The 16,390-nt window shown below is 44.2% G+C and overlaps 1 protein-coding gene across 1 annotated transcript in view; it reads right to left on the reverse strand.

Moving 5' to 3' along the window:
• LOC124043923 (contactin-associated protein-like 5) overlaps nucleotides 1-16,390 on the reverse strand; it is a 128,753-nt gene that overhangs the window by 37,728 nt on the left and 74,635 nt on the right. The window contains exon 9 of the mRNA XM_046363075.1: nucleotides 6,408-6,551. Coding sequence (XP_046219031.1) covers nucleotides 6,408-6,551 — 144 coding nt within the window. The remainder of the gene's footprint in view (nucleotides 1-6,407; nucleotides 6,552-16,390) is intronic.

A 16,390-nucleotide genomic window follows, 5' to 3' on the forward strand; every position in this document is an offset into this window, starting at 1 on the left:
TTTCGTTTAGAGATTCCGGTAAACTCTTTGATGTTTCCTTTTATGTGTCCTACCAATTATTATTGGATTATTCACCATGGCAACCAACAACATGTATTTCTTAGTTAGGATGGCTTTTGTGGAGATCAGACTGTCATTCATTTGATATTTGTGCGTTTTTGACCAAATGTACGTCAGAACAAATACTTATTTCACTTTTATAATATTCCTGTGGCTATTGTTAGATGTAAACACAAGAAATGTGTATGTAGAGGGGTAGCTTTCTTCAAGAGTTCTCTTACCATTTTGTACAATTGTGTGATCAGCCTACCAGTTGGTGTAACTGTAATGTTAATTCTTTTGAGAGGAATTATGGTGTGTTATTTTTGCCTATTCTCATTGTACTGTTGGTTTTGTCAGACTGCACAGTAGCCTAATAAACATATGCATTTTGAAATAGTTGTGTTTTAAATCTAATTCAAACCACGGTAGATGCTGTGTTTTTGGTTGATGCCCAAAATTAAAGAGTCAAAAGCATTTTTGAATTCAATCACTTTATTGTTGAATTATTTAAGGCTTCTATCTCTTCTCTGTGCTGGAGTTTTTTAAAGAATAAAGTAGGCTAATGAAGGCAACAAACTGTTGCTTACTGAAACTCCCAAAGTCATCCAATTGTTATAATAGGATTTGAAGCAATAGCCTACCCGCGTGTGGTAAACTATGACAGCACAGTTTCACGCTGCTCTGAGAAAAGCATGGGAACTGGTCTTGGTAAATCAATTTGACTTTATTTTCACTGAATCTCCATTTGGGCATTGGTTAGCCTACAATTATGCTGTGGAAATGTTAGGATTATTTTGTTCTTCACTTTGTACAGTGCTTGTCACGACTTCCGCCGAAGTCGGCTCCTCTCCTTGTTCGGGCGGCGTGTCATGTTTTGTCATATATTGTCTTGTCATTATGCTTTCCCTTCTGTTCGTTTCCCTCTGCTGGTCTTATTAGGTTCTTTCCCTCTTTCTATCCCTCTCTCTCCCCCTCCCTCTCTCACTCTCCCGCTCTCTCTTCTCTCTATCGTTCCGTTCCTGCTCCCAGCTGTTCCTATTCCCCTAATCAATCATTTAGTCTTCCCACACCTGTTCCCGATCCTTTTCCCTGATTAGAGTCCCTATTTCTCTCCTTGTTTTCCGTTCCTGCCCTGTCGGATCCTATCTATTGTTCACCGTGCTGTGTTTGTGTATCGCCCTGTCGTGTCGTGTTTCCCTCAGATGCTGCGTGGTGAGCAGGTGTCTGAGTCTGCTAGGTTCAAGTGCCTTCCCGAGGCAACCTGCTGTTCAAGATCGAGTCTCCAGTCGGTTCTCGTCATTACGAGTGGAAGTTGTGTTTTTTGATTGTATTTTACTTTACTGGATTAAAGACTCTGTTTTCGCCAAGTCGCTTTTGGGTCCTCATTCACCCGCATAACAGAAGGATCCGACCAAGAATGGACCCAGCGACTATGGATTCTCTCTACTCTACTCTCGAGTTCCAGGGAGCGATGCTCGGCAGACACGAGCAGGAATTGTCTGCTGCTCGGCATGCCGTTGAGACCCTGGCCGCTCAGGTCTCCGACCTCTCAAGACAGTATCAGAGTCTTCGTCTCGTGTCACCAGCTACTTCCGGTTCTTCCGAGCCACCGGAACCTAGGGTTAATAACCCACCTTGTTATTCTGGGCAGCCCACTGAGTGCCGCTCCTTTCTCACCCAGTGTGATATCGTGTTCTCTCTCCAACCCAACACATACTCAAGAGAGAGAGCTCGGATTGCCTACGTCATATCACTCCTTACTGGTCGGGCTCGGCAGTGGGGCACAGCTATCTGGGAGGCAAGCGCTGAGTGTACTAACAATTATCTGAACTTTAAAGAGGAGATGATAAGGGTTTTTGATCGCTCAGTTTTTGGGAAAGAAGCTTCCTGGTCCCTGTCTTCCCTATGTCAAGGTAATCGATCCATAACGGATTACTCAATAGAGTTTCGCACTCTTGCTGCCTCCAGTAACTGGAACGAGCAGGCGTTGCTCGCTCGTTTTCTGGAGGGACTCCACGCTAAGGTTAAGGATGAGATTCTCTCTCGGGAGGTTCCATCCAGCGTGGATTCTTTGATTGAACTCGCTATTCGCATTGAACGACGGGTAGATCTTCGTCACCGAGCTCATAGAAGAGAGCTCGCGTTAACTGTGTCTCCCCTCTCTCCGACACTACCGTCTTTCCCCACTGACTCAGGTGTTGAGCCCATGCAGCTGGGGGTATTCGCATCTCGACTAAGGAGAGGGAACGGAGAATCACCAACCGCCTCTGTCTCTATTGCGGTTCCGCTGGTCATTTTGTCATGTCATGTCCAGTTAAAGGCCAGAGCTCATCAGTAAGCGGAGGGCGACTGATAAGCGCTACTAGACGGTCCTCTCCGTCAAGTACATGTACTACCTTACCGGTCCATCTACGCTGGACCGGATCGGCAGCTTCCTGCAGTGCATTAATAGACTCTGGGGCAGAGGGCTGTTTTATGGACGAAGCCTGGGCGCGGGAACATGACATTCCTCTCAGACAGTTAGGGAGCCCACGGTCATGTTTGCCTTGGATGGTAGTCCTCTCCCCAGTATATTATGTGAAACACTACCTTTAACCCTCACTGTATCTGGTAACCATAGTGAGACCATTTCTTTTTTGATTTTTTGTTCACCTTTTACACCTGTTGTTTTGGGTCATCCCTGGCTAGTGTGTCATAATCCTTCTTTTGATTGGTCTAGTGGTTCTGTCCTTTCCTGGAGCGTTTCTTGTCATGTGAAGTGTTTAATGTCTGCTATTTCTCCTGTTTGTTCTGTCCCCTCTTCTCAGGAGGAACCTGGTGATTTGACAGGAGTGCCGGAGGAATATCATGGTCTGCGCACGGTCTTCAGTCGGTCCAGAACCAACTCCCTTCCTCCTCACCGGTCGTATGATTGTTGTTCTGATCTCTTTAAGAAGCGTTTTGCATCCGCTCCTATCCTTGTTGCACCTGACGTCACTAAACAGTTTATTGTTGAGGTTGACGCGTCGGGGGTGGGCGTGGGAGCCATTCTGTCCCAGCGCTCCGATACTGACGATGGGGTCCACCCTTGTGCGTATTTTTCTGCCTCTACTCCTGGCCTTGCTGTGTCTGTCTGTCCTCAGCCAGCGCCTCTCTCCTGCCCCTACTCCTGGCCTTGCTGTGTCACAGTCTGTCCCCAGCCACCGCCTCTCTCCTGCCCCTACTCCTGGCCTTGCTGTGTCACAGTCTGTCCTCAGCCACCGCCTCTCTCCTGGTCCTGGTCTTAGCCTTGCGGTGTCTCAGTCTGTCCCAAGTCGTCACTCTCCTGGCCTGTTTGGTCCTGATAGCTCAAACTCTTACAGTTCTCTACCCGTGTCTCATTTTTTTTTAGAGTAGTACCCTAGTTTCCCTTTTTTTTTCGTTTTTCCGTTACGGTCCTGAGGAGAGGAGTTGGGTTCTTTCTCGGGACGTGCTGGACCGTTTGATCTATGATTTCCTCCGTTGCCGCCAGTGTTCCTCCTCGAGAGCGCCAGGAGGCGCTCGGTGAGTGGGGGTACTGTCATGTTTTGTCATATATTGTCTTGTCATTATGCTTTCCCTTCTGTTCGTTTCCCTCTGCTGGTCTTATTAGGTTCTTTCCCTCTTTCTATCCCTCTCTCTCCCCCTCCCTCTCTCACTCTCCCGCTCTCTCTTCTCTCTATCGTTCCGTTCCTGCTCCCAGCTGTTCCTATTCCCCTAATCAATCATTTAGTCTTCCCACACCTGTTCCCGATCCTTTTCCCTGATTAGAGTCCCTATTTCTCTCCTTGTTTTCCGTTCCTGCCCTGTCGGATCCTATCTATTGTTCACCGTGCTGTGTTTGTGTATCGCCCTGTCGTGTCGTGTTTCCCTCAGATGCTGCGTGGTGAGCAGGTGTCTGAGTCTGCTAGGTTCAAGTGCCTTCCCGAGGCAACCTGCTGTTCAAGATCGAGTCTCCAGTCGGTTCTCGTCATTACGAGTGGAAGTTGTGTTTTTTGATTGTATTTTACTTTACTGGATTAAAGACTCTGTTTTCGCCAAGTCGCTTTTGGGTCCTCATTCACCCGCATAACACAGCGTTCGGTGGTTGACGTCACCGGCTTTCTAGCCATCGCCGCTCCAGTTTTCATTTATCCATTTGTTTTGTCTTGTTCCCTTGACTCGCTATACTGGTATGCATTTATTTCCGTGTTTATTTCACGAGGTATGTTTATTTGTTTGTACATATTATTGTGACTGTTTGCGAGTTTTCACTTTTGCCAATTGGCTGGAGGTTTCGACGCAGTGGCGTCCGTCTGTTGGGTTCTCCTGCCTAAATAAAGTGTGCGCCTGTTCACAACTCTCTGCTCTCCTGCACCTGACTCCACTCCCAGTACGCACATCATTGACAGAGCCATATTTTACTAACGAAAACTCTGAGGGTTTAGTTTTTAGTTTTCCTTGGAATTAGAAACACCATAATATTAATCAAATTAATTATGTTACATTTCTTAAAATCAATCCCATATACTATGATCTTACAAAAAAGGTTTTAAATTCTCTCATACAGCCAATATTGAACACAGTCAAATTCTTCTCAATGATGCCCTCTGGTGGTCAAACTAGGACTAACAAGCATTAATGGCAACAATGGCTGACACTTAAATAACATGCCATAGAATCCTGCGGCAGCCCGCAAGCTGTGCTGCAGTATGATGCAACTTCTATAGGAAGTAAATTACATTTTTTGGACATGATTTAGAAAGGCACACACCTGTCTATATAAGGGCCCACAGTTGACAGTGCATGTCAGAGCAAAAACCAAGCCATGAGGTCGAAGGAATTGTCCATGGAGATACGAGACTGGATTGTGTCGAGGCACAGATCTGGGAAAGGGTACCAAAACATTTCTGCAGCATTGCAAGTCCCCAAGAACACAGTGGCAACCATCATTCTTACATGGAAGAAGATTGGAACCACCAAAACTCTTCCTAGAGCTGTCCACCCAGCCAAACGAAAGCAATTGGGGGAGAAGGGCCACGGAGGTGACCAAGAATGCGATGTTCCCTCTGACAGAGCTCTACAGTCCTCAGTGGAGATGGGAGAACCTTCCAGAAGGACAACTATCTCTGCAGCATTACACCAATCAGACTTTTATGATAGAGTAGCAAGACGGAAGTCACTACTCAGTAAAAGGCACATGGCAGCCCACTTGGGAATTATCTGGTCTGATGAAACCAAGATTAAACTATTTGGCCTGCATGCCAAGCTTCATGTCTGGAGGAAACCTGGCACCATCCCTACGGAGAAGCATGGTGATGGTAGCATCTTGCTGTGGGGAAGTTTTTCAGTGACAGGGACTGGGAGATTAGTCTGGATCGAGGCAAAAATAATCTGAGCAAATTACAGAGAGACCCTTGATGAAAGCTTGTTCACCTTCCAATCGGACAATGACCCTAAGCACACAGCAGAGATAACACAGAAGTGGGTTTGGGACAAGTCTCTGAATGACCTTGAGTTGCCCAGCCAGAACCTGGACTTGAACCCTATCGAATATCTATGGAAATACCTGAAAATAGCTGTGCTGCAGCGCTCCCCATTCAACCTCACAGAGCTTGAGAGGATCTGCAGAGAAGAATGGGAGAAACTCCCCAAATACAGGTGTGCCAAGATTGTAGCATCATACCCAAGAAGACTCCATGCTGTAATCGCTGCCAAAGGTGCTTTAACAAAGTACTGAGTAAAGTGTCTGAATACTTATGCAAATGTCACATTTCAGTTTTTTTGTTGGTGAATAAAGCAAAATATTCTAAAAACGTGTTTTTGCTTTGTCATTATTGGGTATTGTGTGTAGATTGATGGGTATAAGGCTGTAACGTAACAAAATGTGGAAAAAGTCAAGGGGTCTGAATACTTTCCGAAGGCACTGCATGTTAAGTTGCTAAGAGTGCTGACTGACTTACTGACTGGAGACATGCAAGCAGAAAATACAACATTTGTGATTTAGTGACAATCATGTCCGTTATGGCAGAGAGAGAAGTCATCCCAAAAAAAGAGAGCAGAGTTAAACCTGCCAAGACATGCCATTATACAAGTTGAAGCCTTTTAAAAGCAGCTTAGTAAAATGCCAGCTATCAGAAGATTTGAGATGTACAGTACATGGCAAGTTTTGGGAAGCTAAAGTTTGTACAGGGATTTATTAAGTTAATCTCTGTTTACAAGCCAATGTAAATTAAGAGCCACTATGGCACTTGAGTGATGATGCCAAAGAGTGAGGCTATTTAGGTATTACAGTCCCCAGTTTCATCAAGTCCTTGCGTTTCCACTGTAAATACCAGAACATATATTCATACCTAACGAAGTATTGGTCATATTATCTGTCCTCTTACCTCCAAAGTAGAGGTTGTCTCCTGCGTCCATGTGGTCCGCCAGTTCGATTGTTGAGGACGGCTCGTTGTCCAGAGTCATGGTGACCTGGAGACTTCGGGAGCCGAGACTCACAGTGTGCCACAGTCCATCATTCACCCTGTGACCTGTGGAGACAGCGGGTTGTAGGTTCTGGGTGGTTTGGAGACTTTAAAATACACTATCAATCTCTGCACATCACTGTTATTTTACAATAGCAACTACACTGTTCTAAAAACAATTTACAAAAAAAATGTACAGTTTTTTATTTATATATACAATCTGTTTGTCTGCAACAAACCTCTGCATTCACTCTGTTGCTCTCGCAGATGTTGACTTTATGGATCTCCCTCCACACTACACACACATTTCATATAGTTTCCCTTACATTACCAAATAAACAAAGGATCACCAACAATCCCCATCTGTTGTGTTTGTAGTTCCATTCTGAGAAGGAACCAATGGTAAACCTCAGTGGTATAATCTTTGTTTTTTGATTTAATTAAGCTCAGGCCTTTACAGTGAAGGGCATCCAAGCTCTGTGTGTGTCTGCTCTGTCTACAATCCCCTCTGTGCTTGCCATCTGCTTGCAGGCTAGGAGAATTACAATGGAATGTAATTAAATGTGCTAGATTTCAGGCAGTAAATTGTTTGAAACAAACAAAAAAGCACACCTGGTTCAAACATTGACTCTGAGAAGCCTCCAACATGCAGCAGATGGAGGACGACCTCGGATTGTTACTGATAACATCTTGATTATGTTGCAGTGAGTGAAACATAACTCTGTCTGTGTGCTATGTCTTGCTAATAAGCATGTAAAAATAACTAAATCCAACAACATGGAATCCCACCTCAATGCATATTTCATCTCCCCATTGTTAAAAAATGGACAAAACCAAATGCTTATCTTTTTGTGTGACAGACCTGGGTTCACATACTATTTCAGGCATTTCAATTACTTTTCAATACATTTCAAAACAAGTTTTCAGATAACCTTGATTTGAAAAGCAGACATTTTTCTCAATACATTGCAGTCCATGGAAAAAGACAAGTGTCACAGATTGGATGTTTTTGACATACATTGAATTCAATGGGAAAATATGAGTGTCACAGGGTTGATGTGTATGTCAAAACATTGCAGTCAATGTGGAACAATTAGTGAAACAGGGTTGATTCCTAAGTGAATACATTCCACTCAATGGGGGAAGATTAACATCACAACATGGAAGCATAGAGAAAGGCATCATAGACATGAACTGTCCTCTCCCTCTGCCTCCTTCTCTCTCTCTCTCTCTCTCTCTCTCTCTCTCTCTCTCTCTCTCTCTCTCTCTCTCTCTCTCTCTCTCTCTCTCTCTCTCTCTCTCTCTCTCTCTCTCTCTCTCTCTCTCTCTCTCTCTCTCTCTCTCTCTCTCTCTCTCTCTCTCTCTCTCTCTCTCTCTCTCTCTCTCTCTCTCTCTCTCATATCTCTTTCTCCCTCTCTCTATCTCTCTCTTTCCACCCAATCTCCTTCACCCTCTATCTCCCTCCTTCTTTCACTGCACTGCAGTCCACAAGTGAAGAGAAAAGGTGAGAGGAGGAGAGCGTGTAGATGCAATAAGGAATTATAGTACATTGAGCAAGTGATGATGCTGTTGTATGTGGCTGCTATGAACTGTGTTTGCGTGTGATCAGCGGTGTATTCATTCCCGCCGATTCTAGGGCTGTCCCTGACTAAAACAAATCTTGGTCACCCGGGAGTCGTCTGTTTTTGGTCAAAAGCTATTGGTAAAAAAATATTGTGTATTTTTCCATATATAGACACACCCTATGTTTGATTAGAATTAGCTATATGTATGTTACTTGAGCATGTCTGATGCTTTAAGCACTGCAATTTGAAAATTAAGACACACATTACTAGAGGGAACCAGAAATCAATTCAGAGAGATCAATTCCACCAGAAGACAAAAACCTGTTCCTGACCCTCCTGCTTCTGCTGCATGCTGCTGCTGGCCTTATGCTCCGGAAGTTGCCGGTAAAAAGCAACCTTTTACATTTGGAGTGGCAAGTTATCACACCATTTCTATTGATCTTCGTGCCAGTTATGATTTTCATGGAACAGATTCATTTCATGTGTAATGTGGTTATTCAAAATGATAGCTAAATGAAAACGATACAAATATAAAAGTAACTTCTATTGCCATGGGCCATTATGTAAAAAATTGCCCTACATAAAGCCATCAAATAAAAACATTGCAGCCTGCAGGTAGAAAATATGCTGATAACAATGAATATCCTATAAATCACATTGGATATGCATGGCCTGTCTGCAAGGAACTTGAAAAATTGTATCAGCTATTAACTTGGTCCAGCCAAAAGCTCCTGCTAGCAAACTTTCAACATTGTATAAAATATTCTGGGCCCTCAAGAGTTTCAGGTGGCAGTGAGCTCCCGGACAGACAGACACAGCTGTAGGCTATTTAACCAAGGGATAAGAAGTAATTAGGTAGGCCTTTTTTATGACGTTTCACCGGATCAGAGCATTGCATTTTTTTCTCCATTCATGCTGAATAGTTATTGAAAGGGAGAGAGCTGGAAAGATTTTTCAAATTAGCTAGGTTGAGGAACTATTCCCATTGGATGTAAAAACAGACTTGTTTACTTGCTGTTTGAGGTGAAGAAAAATGGTGAGTTAAGACAATCAGAAATAGTATCAGATCCCCAAATGGGCACATTTATAAGCCTACATTTGGTGCAGGCCAGGTAGCCTAGGCCTACTTCTATGCGTAAACAGGTGCGTGTTCTTACTCAAGACTGACAGGAATGCTCCAAACAAAAGACAATTAATACTTGTAAATGGAATGAAATAAACCCAAACTTTTTTCTCACAAGTGTAGCCTCGGTTGCGCGCTACGCAAATAATGTGTCCACTCCTACAAACACAATGGTAAGACTGTAATTACATTTACATTTAAGTCATTTAGCAGACGCTCTTATCCAGAGCGACTTACAAATTGGTGCATTCACCTTATGACATCGAGTGGAACAGTCACTTTACAATAGTGCATCTAAATCTTAAAGGGGGGGTGGTGAGAGGGATTACTTATCCTATCCTAGGTATTCCTTAAAGAGGTGGGGTTTCAGGTGTCTCCGGAAGGTGGTGATTGACTCCGCTGTCCTGGCGTCGTGAGGGAGTTTGTTCCACCATTGTGGGGCCAGAGCAGCGAACAGTTTTGACTGGGCTGAGCGGGAGCTGTACTTCCTCAGTGGTAGGGAGGCGAGCAGGCCAGAGGTGGATGAACGCAGTGCCCTTTTTTGGGTGTAGGGCCTGATCAGAGCCTGGAGGTACTGAGGTGCCGTTCCCCTCACAGCTCCGTAGGCAAGCACCATGGTCTTGTAGCGGATGCGAGCTTCAACTGGAAGCCAGTGGAGAGAACGGAGGAGCGGGGTGACGTGAGAGAACTTGGGAAGGTTGAACTTGAAGGGGTTTAATAGCACAGGCAGGGAGCCCAGCCAACAGCGAGTTGCAGTAATCCAGACGGGAGATGACAAGTGCCTGGATTAGGACCTGCGCCGCTTCCTGTGTGAGGCAGGGTCGTACTCTGCGGATGTTGTAGAGCATGAACCTACAGGAACGGGCCACCGCCTTGATGTTAGTTGAGAACGACAGGGTGTTGTCCAGGATCACGCCAAGGTTCTTAGCGCTCTGGGAGGAGGACACAATGGAGTTGTCAACCGTGATGGCGAGATCATGGAACGGGCAGTCCTTCCCCGGGAGGAAGAGCAGCTCCGTCTTGCCGAGGTTCAGCTTGAGGTGGTGATCCGTCATCCACACTGATATGTCTGCCAGACATGCAGAGATGCGATTCGCCACCTGGTCATCAGAAGGGGGAAAGGAGAAGGTTAATTGTGTGTCGTCTGCATAGCAGAGATACCATGTGAGGTTATGACAGAGCCAAGTGACTTGGTGTATAGCGAGAATAGGAGTGGGCCTAGAACAGAGCCCTGGGGGACACCAGTGGTGAGAGCGCGTGGTGAGGAGACAGATTCTCGCCACGCCACCTGGTAGGAGCTACCTGTCAGGTAGGACGCAATCCAAGCGTGGGCCGCGCCGGAGATGCCCAACTCGGAGAGGGTGGAGAGGAGGATCTGATGGTTCACAGTATCAAAGGCAGCCGATAGATCTAGAAGGATGAGAGCAGAGGAGAGAGAGTTAGCTTTAGCAGTGCGGAGCGCCTCCGTGATACAGAGGAGAGCAGTCTCAGTTGAATGACTAGTCTTGAAAACTGACTGATTTGGTTCAAGAAGGTCATTCAGAGAGAGATAGCGGGAGAGCTGGCCAAGGATGGCACGTTCAAGAGTTTTGGAGAGAAAAGAAAGAAGGGATACTGGTCTGTAATTGTTGACATCGGAGGGATCGAGTGTAGGTTTTTTCAGAAGGGGTGCAACTCTCGCTCTCTTGAAGACGGAAGGGACGTAGCCAGCGGTCAGGGATGAGTTGTTGAGCGAGGTGAGGTAAGGGAGAAGGTCTCCGGAAATGGTCTGGAGAAGAGAGGAGGGGATAGGGTCAAGCGGGCAGGTTGTTGGGTGGCCGGCCGTCACAAGACGCGAGATTTCATCTGGAGAGAGAGGGGAGAAAGAGGTCAGAGCACAGGGTAGGGCAGTGTGAGCAGAACCAGCGGTGTCGTTTGACTTAGCAAACGAGGATCGGATGTCGTCGACCTTCTTTTCAAAATGGTTGACGAAGTCATCTGCAGAGCGGGAGGAGGGGGGGGAGGAGGATTCAGGAGGGAGGAGAAGGTGGCAAAGAGCTTCCTCGGGTTAGAGGCAGATGCTTGGAATTTAGAGTGGTAGAAAGTGGCTTTAGCAGCAGAGACAGAGGAGGAAAATGTAGAGAGGAGGGAGTGAAAGGATGCCAGGTCCGCAGGGAGGCGAGTTTTCCTCCATTTCCGCTCGGCTCCCCGGAGCCCTGTTCTGTGAGCTCGCAATGAGTCATCGAGCCACGGAGCGGGAGGGGAGGACCGAGCCAGCCTGGAGGATAGGGGACATAGAGAGTCAAAGGATGCAGAGAGGGAGGAGAGGAGGGTTGAGGAGGCAGAATCAGGAGATAGGTTGGAGAAGGTTTGAGCAGAGGGAAGAGATGATAGGATGGAAGAGGAGAGAGTAGCGGGGGAGAGAGAGCGAAGGTTGGGACGGCGCGATACCATCCGAGTAGGGGCAGTGTGGGAGGTGTTGGATGAGAGCGAGAGGGAAAAGGATACAAGGTAGTGGTCGGAGACTTGGAGGGGAGTTGCAATGAGGTTAGTGGAAGAACAGCATCTAGTAAAGATGAGGTCGAGCGTATTGCCTGCCTTGTGAGTAGGGGGGGAAGGTGAGAGGGTGAGGTCAAAAGGGGAGAGGAGTGGAAAGAAGGAGGCAGAGAGGAATGAGTCAAACGTGACGTGGGGAGGTTAAAGTCGCTCAGAACTGTGAGAGGTGAGCCGTCCTCAGGAAAGGAGCTTATCAAGGCATCAAGCTCATTGATGAACTCTCCGAGGGAACCTGAATGCATTAACAGAAATTACCGTAACCAAACAAACATTGTAGATTATGGTAATTAATGTAATTAATGTTAAATGTACCACTGGTAATACTGGTGTGCCATCCCCGCGGCCTTCACAATGGATTAGTCCTCTCAGACAGGCCTGAATCCAACAGGTGTCTCGTGTGCCATATGTATATGTTTTTATATATATTTTTTTACTACTTCACTAAAATAATCTTGGTCGACCAACAGCCTATCGACTAAACAATCGAACAATCGACAAAATGGGGTCAGCCATAGCAGATTCTGTTGAAACATTTTTCTCAAAACCTCTTAGGGATCAAATCCCGTTAACGGGATCGATTTGACAACATCCGGTGATATGGCAGAGCGCCAAATTCAAATTAATTTACCATAAATATTAAACTTTCATGAAATCACACAAGCAATACACCAAATTAAAGCTACGTTTGTTAATCCAGCCAACGTGTCAGATTTCAAAAAGGCTTTACGGCGAAAGCAAACCATGAGATTATCTGAGGATAGCACCCCACCAAACAAACACATGACATTCATATTTCAACCCGCCGGCCGCGACACAAAACTCAGAAATAACGATGTAATTCATGTCTTACCTTTGAAGATCTTGTTTTGTTGGCACTCCAAAATGTCCCATAAACATCACAAATGGTCCTTTTGATCGATAAATTCCGTCGTTATATATCCAAAATGTCTATTAATTTGGCACGTTTGTTCAAGAAAATCCCAGGTTCCAACTCGTGCAACATGACTACAAAATATCTAGTAAGTTACCTGTAAACTTGTTCCAAATATTTCAAACAACTTTCCTGATACAACTTTAGGTATTTTTTAACGTAAATAGTCAATCAAATTTAATACGGGATAAACTGTGTTCAATACCGGATGAAAACAAAGTGGAGCCTGCTTTCAGGTCACGTGCCTCTGACAAACAGTACACTTCACTTTACCCTCATTCTGAACTGCCCTACTTGTTCATTTCTCAAAGGAAAAACATCAACCAATTTCTAAAGACTGTTGACATCTAGTGGAAACGATAGGAACTGCAAGCAAGTGTCTTAGAAATCCAGATCCTCATAGAAATCTCATTGAAAAGAGAGTGACCTCAAATTTATTTTTTCCTGGACAGTTTGTCCTCAGGGTTTCACCTGCCAAATAAGTTCTGTTATACTCACAGACATAATTCAAACAGTTTTAGAAACTTCATAGGATTTTCTATCCAAATCGACTAATAACATGCATATCCTAGCTTCTGGGCCTGAGTAGCAGGCAGTTTACTTTGGGCACGCTTTTCATCCGGACGTGAAAATACCGCCCCCTAGTCTTAAGAGGTTTTAAGTGGAAGAAAAAAGGTTACGAAACATGGATAAACATATCTGAATTTGTACAATAGAAACTATAATTTCAAACTGTTGGACGAATGATTACACCCTAGATCAGCTAGATGCAGGCGAGAGTGTGCAAGGCGGTATTGAATGTGCCACTGTCTATCACCTTGATTACTCTCATTTGTCTCTCTACCTGTGCACCTATGTTGTAAATTAGGCTAGGTTGTAGCAACTTCATGGTGGATTTAGCGAAAATGTAAGTATTATGTAGTAGCCAATGTTACACTGAGCTGGGTGGAATATGAACGACAGTCATTTAATATGCTGTAATAGAAATAAGGCTGTAGATGTCCTAACCAACTTGCAAAAACTACAGTTTGTTAACAAGGCACTTGTGGAGTGGTTGAAAAACGAGTTTTAATGACTCCAACCTAAGTCTATGTAAACTTCCAACTTCAACTGTACATTTGATATATAATTTTACTGCAAGAAAAATATGAATTCTGCAGGAGTTATGGGAGAGGATATAGACCTACAGTCAGTCTCCAGTTTTCAGTTTCCATTTAACCCATCTGAACAGTGCAGCTGGCTACAGTTCCATTGACATGCCAGAGGCGTATTCTAAGTCCCTGTCTTGTGAATGTCAAATGTGTATAGCATGCTACACAATCATCACACATAACTGCAACCATATTCTTTTACCACTTCCCAAACTCTCCATTTCGCAGCTTTTTTCTTGAATTAAACTGTCCTTTTTGCCTGAGTGGATGGACTAACTTTTTTTACCAGTTCTCAAAAGTATTTGGCGATTGGCGTGTAGGCTATTTGGCACACATATGGTTAGGCCCTAAAGCTTAGGCTTACGCAATAATGCCAGATAGACAACAAAATAATTATAGAAAAACCTCAATGTAGCCTACAGATACACCCATCCTTTAGCCATACAATATTTAATTACCCTAACCTCACTCACCCTTCGGAAATACAGTGCCTTCGGGAAGTATTCAGAGCTCTTGACTTTTTCCACATTTTGTTAGGTTACAGCATTACTCTAAAACTGATTCAATCGTTTTTATTTCCTCATCAACCTACACACAATTTCCCATAATGATGAAGGAAAAACATGTTTTATAGACATTTTTGCGATTTTCTTTTTTTTTTTAAATGAAAAATTCAATTTCATAACTATTCAGACCCTTTACTAAGTATTTTGTTGAAGCACCTTTGGCAGCGAGTACAGCCTTGAGGCTTCTTGGGTATGACACGACAAGCTTGGCACACCTGTATTTGGGGCGTTTTTCCCATTCTTCTCTGCAGATCCTCTCAAGCTCTGTCATGTTGGTTCGGGAGCGTTGCTACACAAACGGGTTCAAGTCCAGGATCTGACTGGGCCACTCAAAGACATTCAGAGACTTGTCCCAAAGCCACTCCTGTGTTGTCTTTGCTGTGTGCTTAGGGTCGTTGTTCTGTTGGAAGGTGAACCTTCGCCCCCAGTCTGAGGTCCTGAGTGCTCTGGAGCAGGTTGTCATCAAGGATTTCTCTGTAATTTGCTCCATTCATCATTCCCTCGATCTTGACTAGTCTCCCAGTCCCTGTCGCTGAAAAACATCCCCACACCATGATGCTGCAACCATCATGCTTCACCGTAGGGATGGTGCCAGGTTTCCTCCAGACATGACGCTTGGCATTCAAGCCAATCTTGGTTACATCAGATGAGATTATCGTGTTTCTCATGATTTGGGATTCCTTTAAGTGCCTTTTGGCAAACTCCAAGCGGGCTGTCATGTGCCTTTTACTGAGTTGTGGTTTTCATCTGTCCACTACCAGGCTGGTCTGATTGGTGGAATGCTGCAGATATGGTTGTCCTTCTGGAAGGTTCTCCTATCTCCACAGAGGAACTCTAGAGATCTGCCAGAGTGACCATCAGGTTCTTGGTCACCTCCCTGACCAAGGCCCTTCTCCCCCAATTGCTCAGTTTGGCCGGGCGGCCAGCTCTATGAAAAGTCTTGGTGGTTCAAAACTTCTTCCATTTAAGAATGATGGAGGCCACCGTGTTCTTGGGGACCTTCAATGCTGCAGAGATGTTTTGGTACCCTTCCCAAGATCTGTGCCTCAACACAATCCTGTCTCTGAGCTCAACAGACAATTTCTTCAACCATATGGCTTGGTTTTTGCTCTGACATGCACTGTCAACTGTGGGACCTTTATATAGACAGGTGTGTGCCTTTCCAAATAATGTCCAATCAATTTAATTTACCACAGGTGGATTATAATGAATTTGTAGAAACATCTCACGGATGATCAATGGAAACAGGATGCACCTGAGCTCAATTTTGAGTCTCATAGCAAAGGGTCTGAATACTTATGTAAATAAGGTATTTCTGTTTTTAATTTTTAATCAATTTGCAAACATTTGTAAATTCATGGGGTATAGTGTGTAGATTGATGAGGGATTTATTTTATTTAATACATTTTAGAATAAGGCTGTAACGTAACAAAATTTGGAAAAAGTTAAGGGGCCTGAATACTTCCCGAAGACACTGTATCTGTGGGGACATCGGGTTATGAGTCAACCTACACATCACTACCCTGTAACACTCACATTTTACCATTGATGGCAATGTATTGAGAAAAACTTCAGCTACTGTGACATTTTACCTTTTGCAAAAAACGTGACAGGATGACATTTTTCTATGATATCATGAATACAAGAAGTTGAATATTGCAATGAATTTGGAAATACTCAAATACACGGACTTAAATGCATTACGTTACATTAACTCAGGTATTTGAGAATTGTATTTTAAATAAGTATTTTTTTAAAAACATTCAAATACAATTTGGTCGACTATTTGGTACTTGTTTTGGGCTGTGTATTTGAAAATAAGTAAATACACAGAAAAAATCATTAAAATATGTAATACTCAAAAACACATGTACACATTTGAACACAGGTCTGGTTTGTGGACTCATAAGAGATAAGCACAGGTCCAACTGAATGGATTCTCTCTTCTTATAAGCTTTACTCATAATCTTTACTATCACTATCAGACTATCTCTGTGTAAAACCACAAACATACTCTGCAGTAATAAAATGGGT

Source organism: Oncorhynchus gorbuscha, linkage group LG09 (assembly GCF_021184085.1).
Source record: "Oncorhynchus gorbuscha isolate QuinsamMale2020 ecotype Even-year linkage group LG09, OgorEven_v1.0, whole genome shotgun sequence".
NCBI lineage: Eukaryota > Metazoa > Chordata > Actinopteri > Salmoniformes > Salmonidae > Oncorhynchus > Oncorhynchus gorbuscha.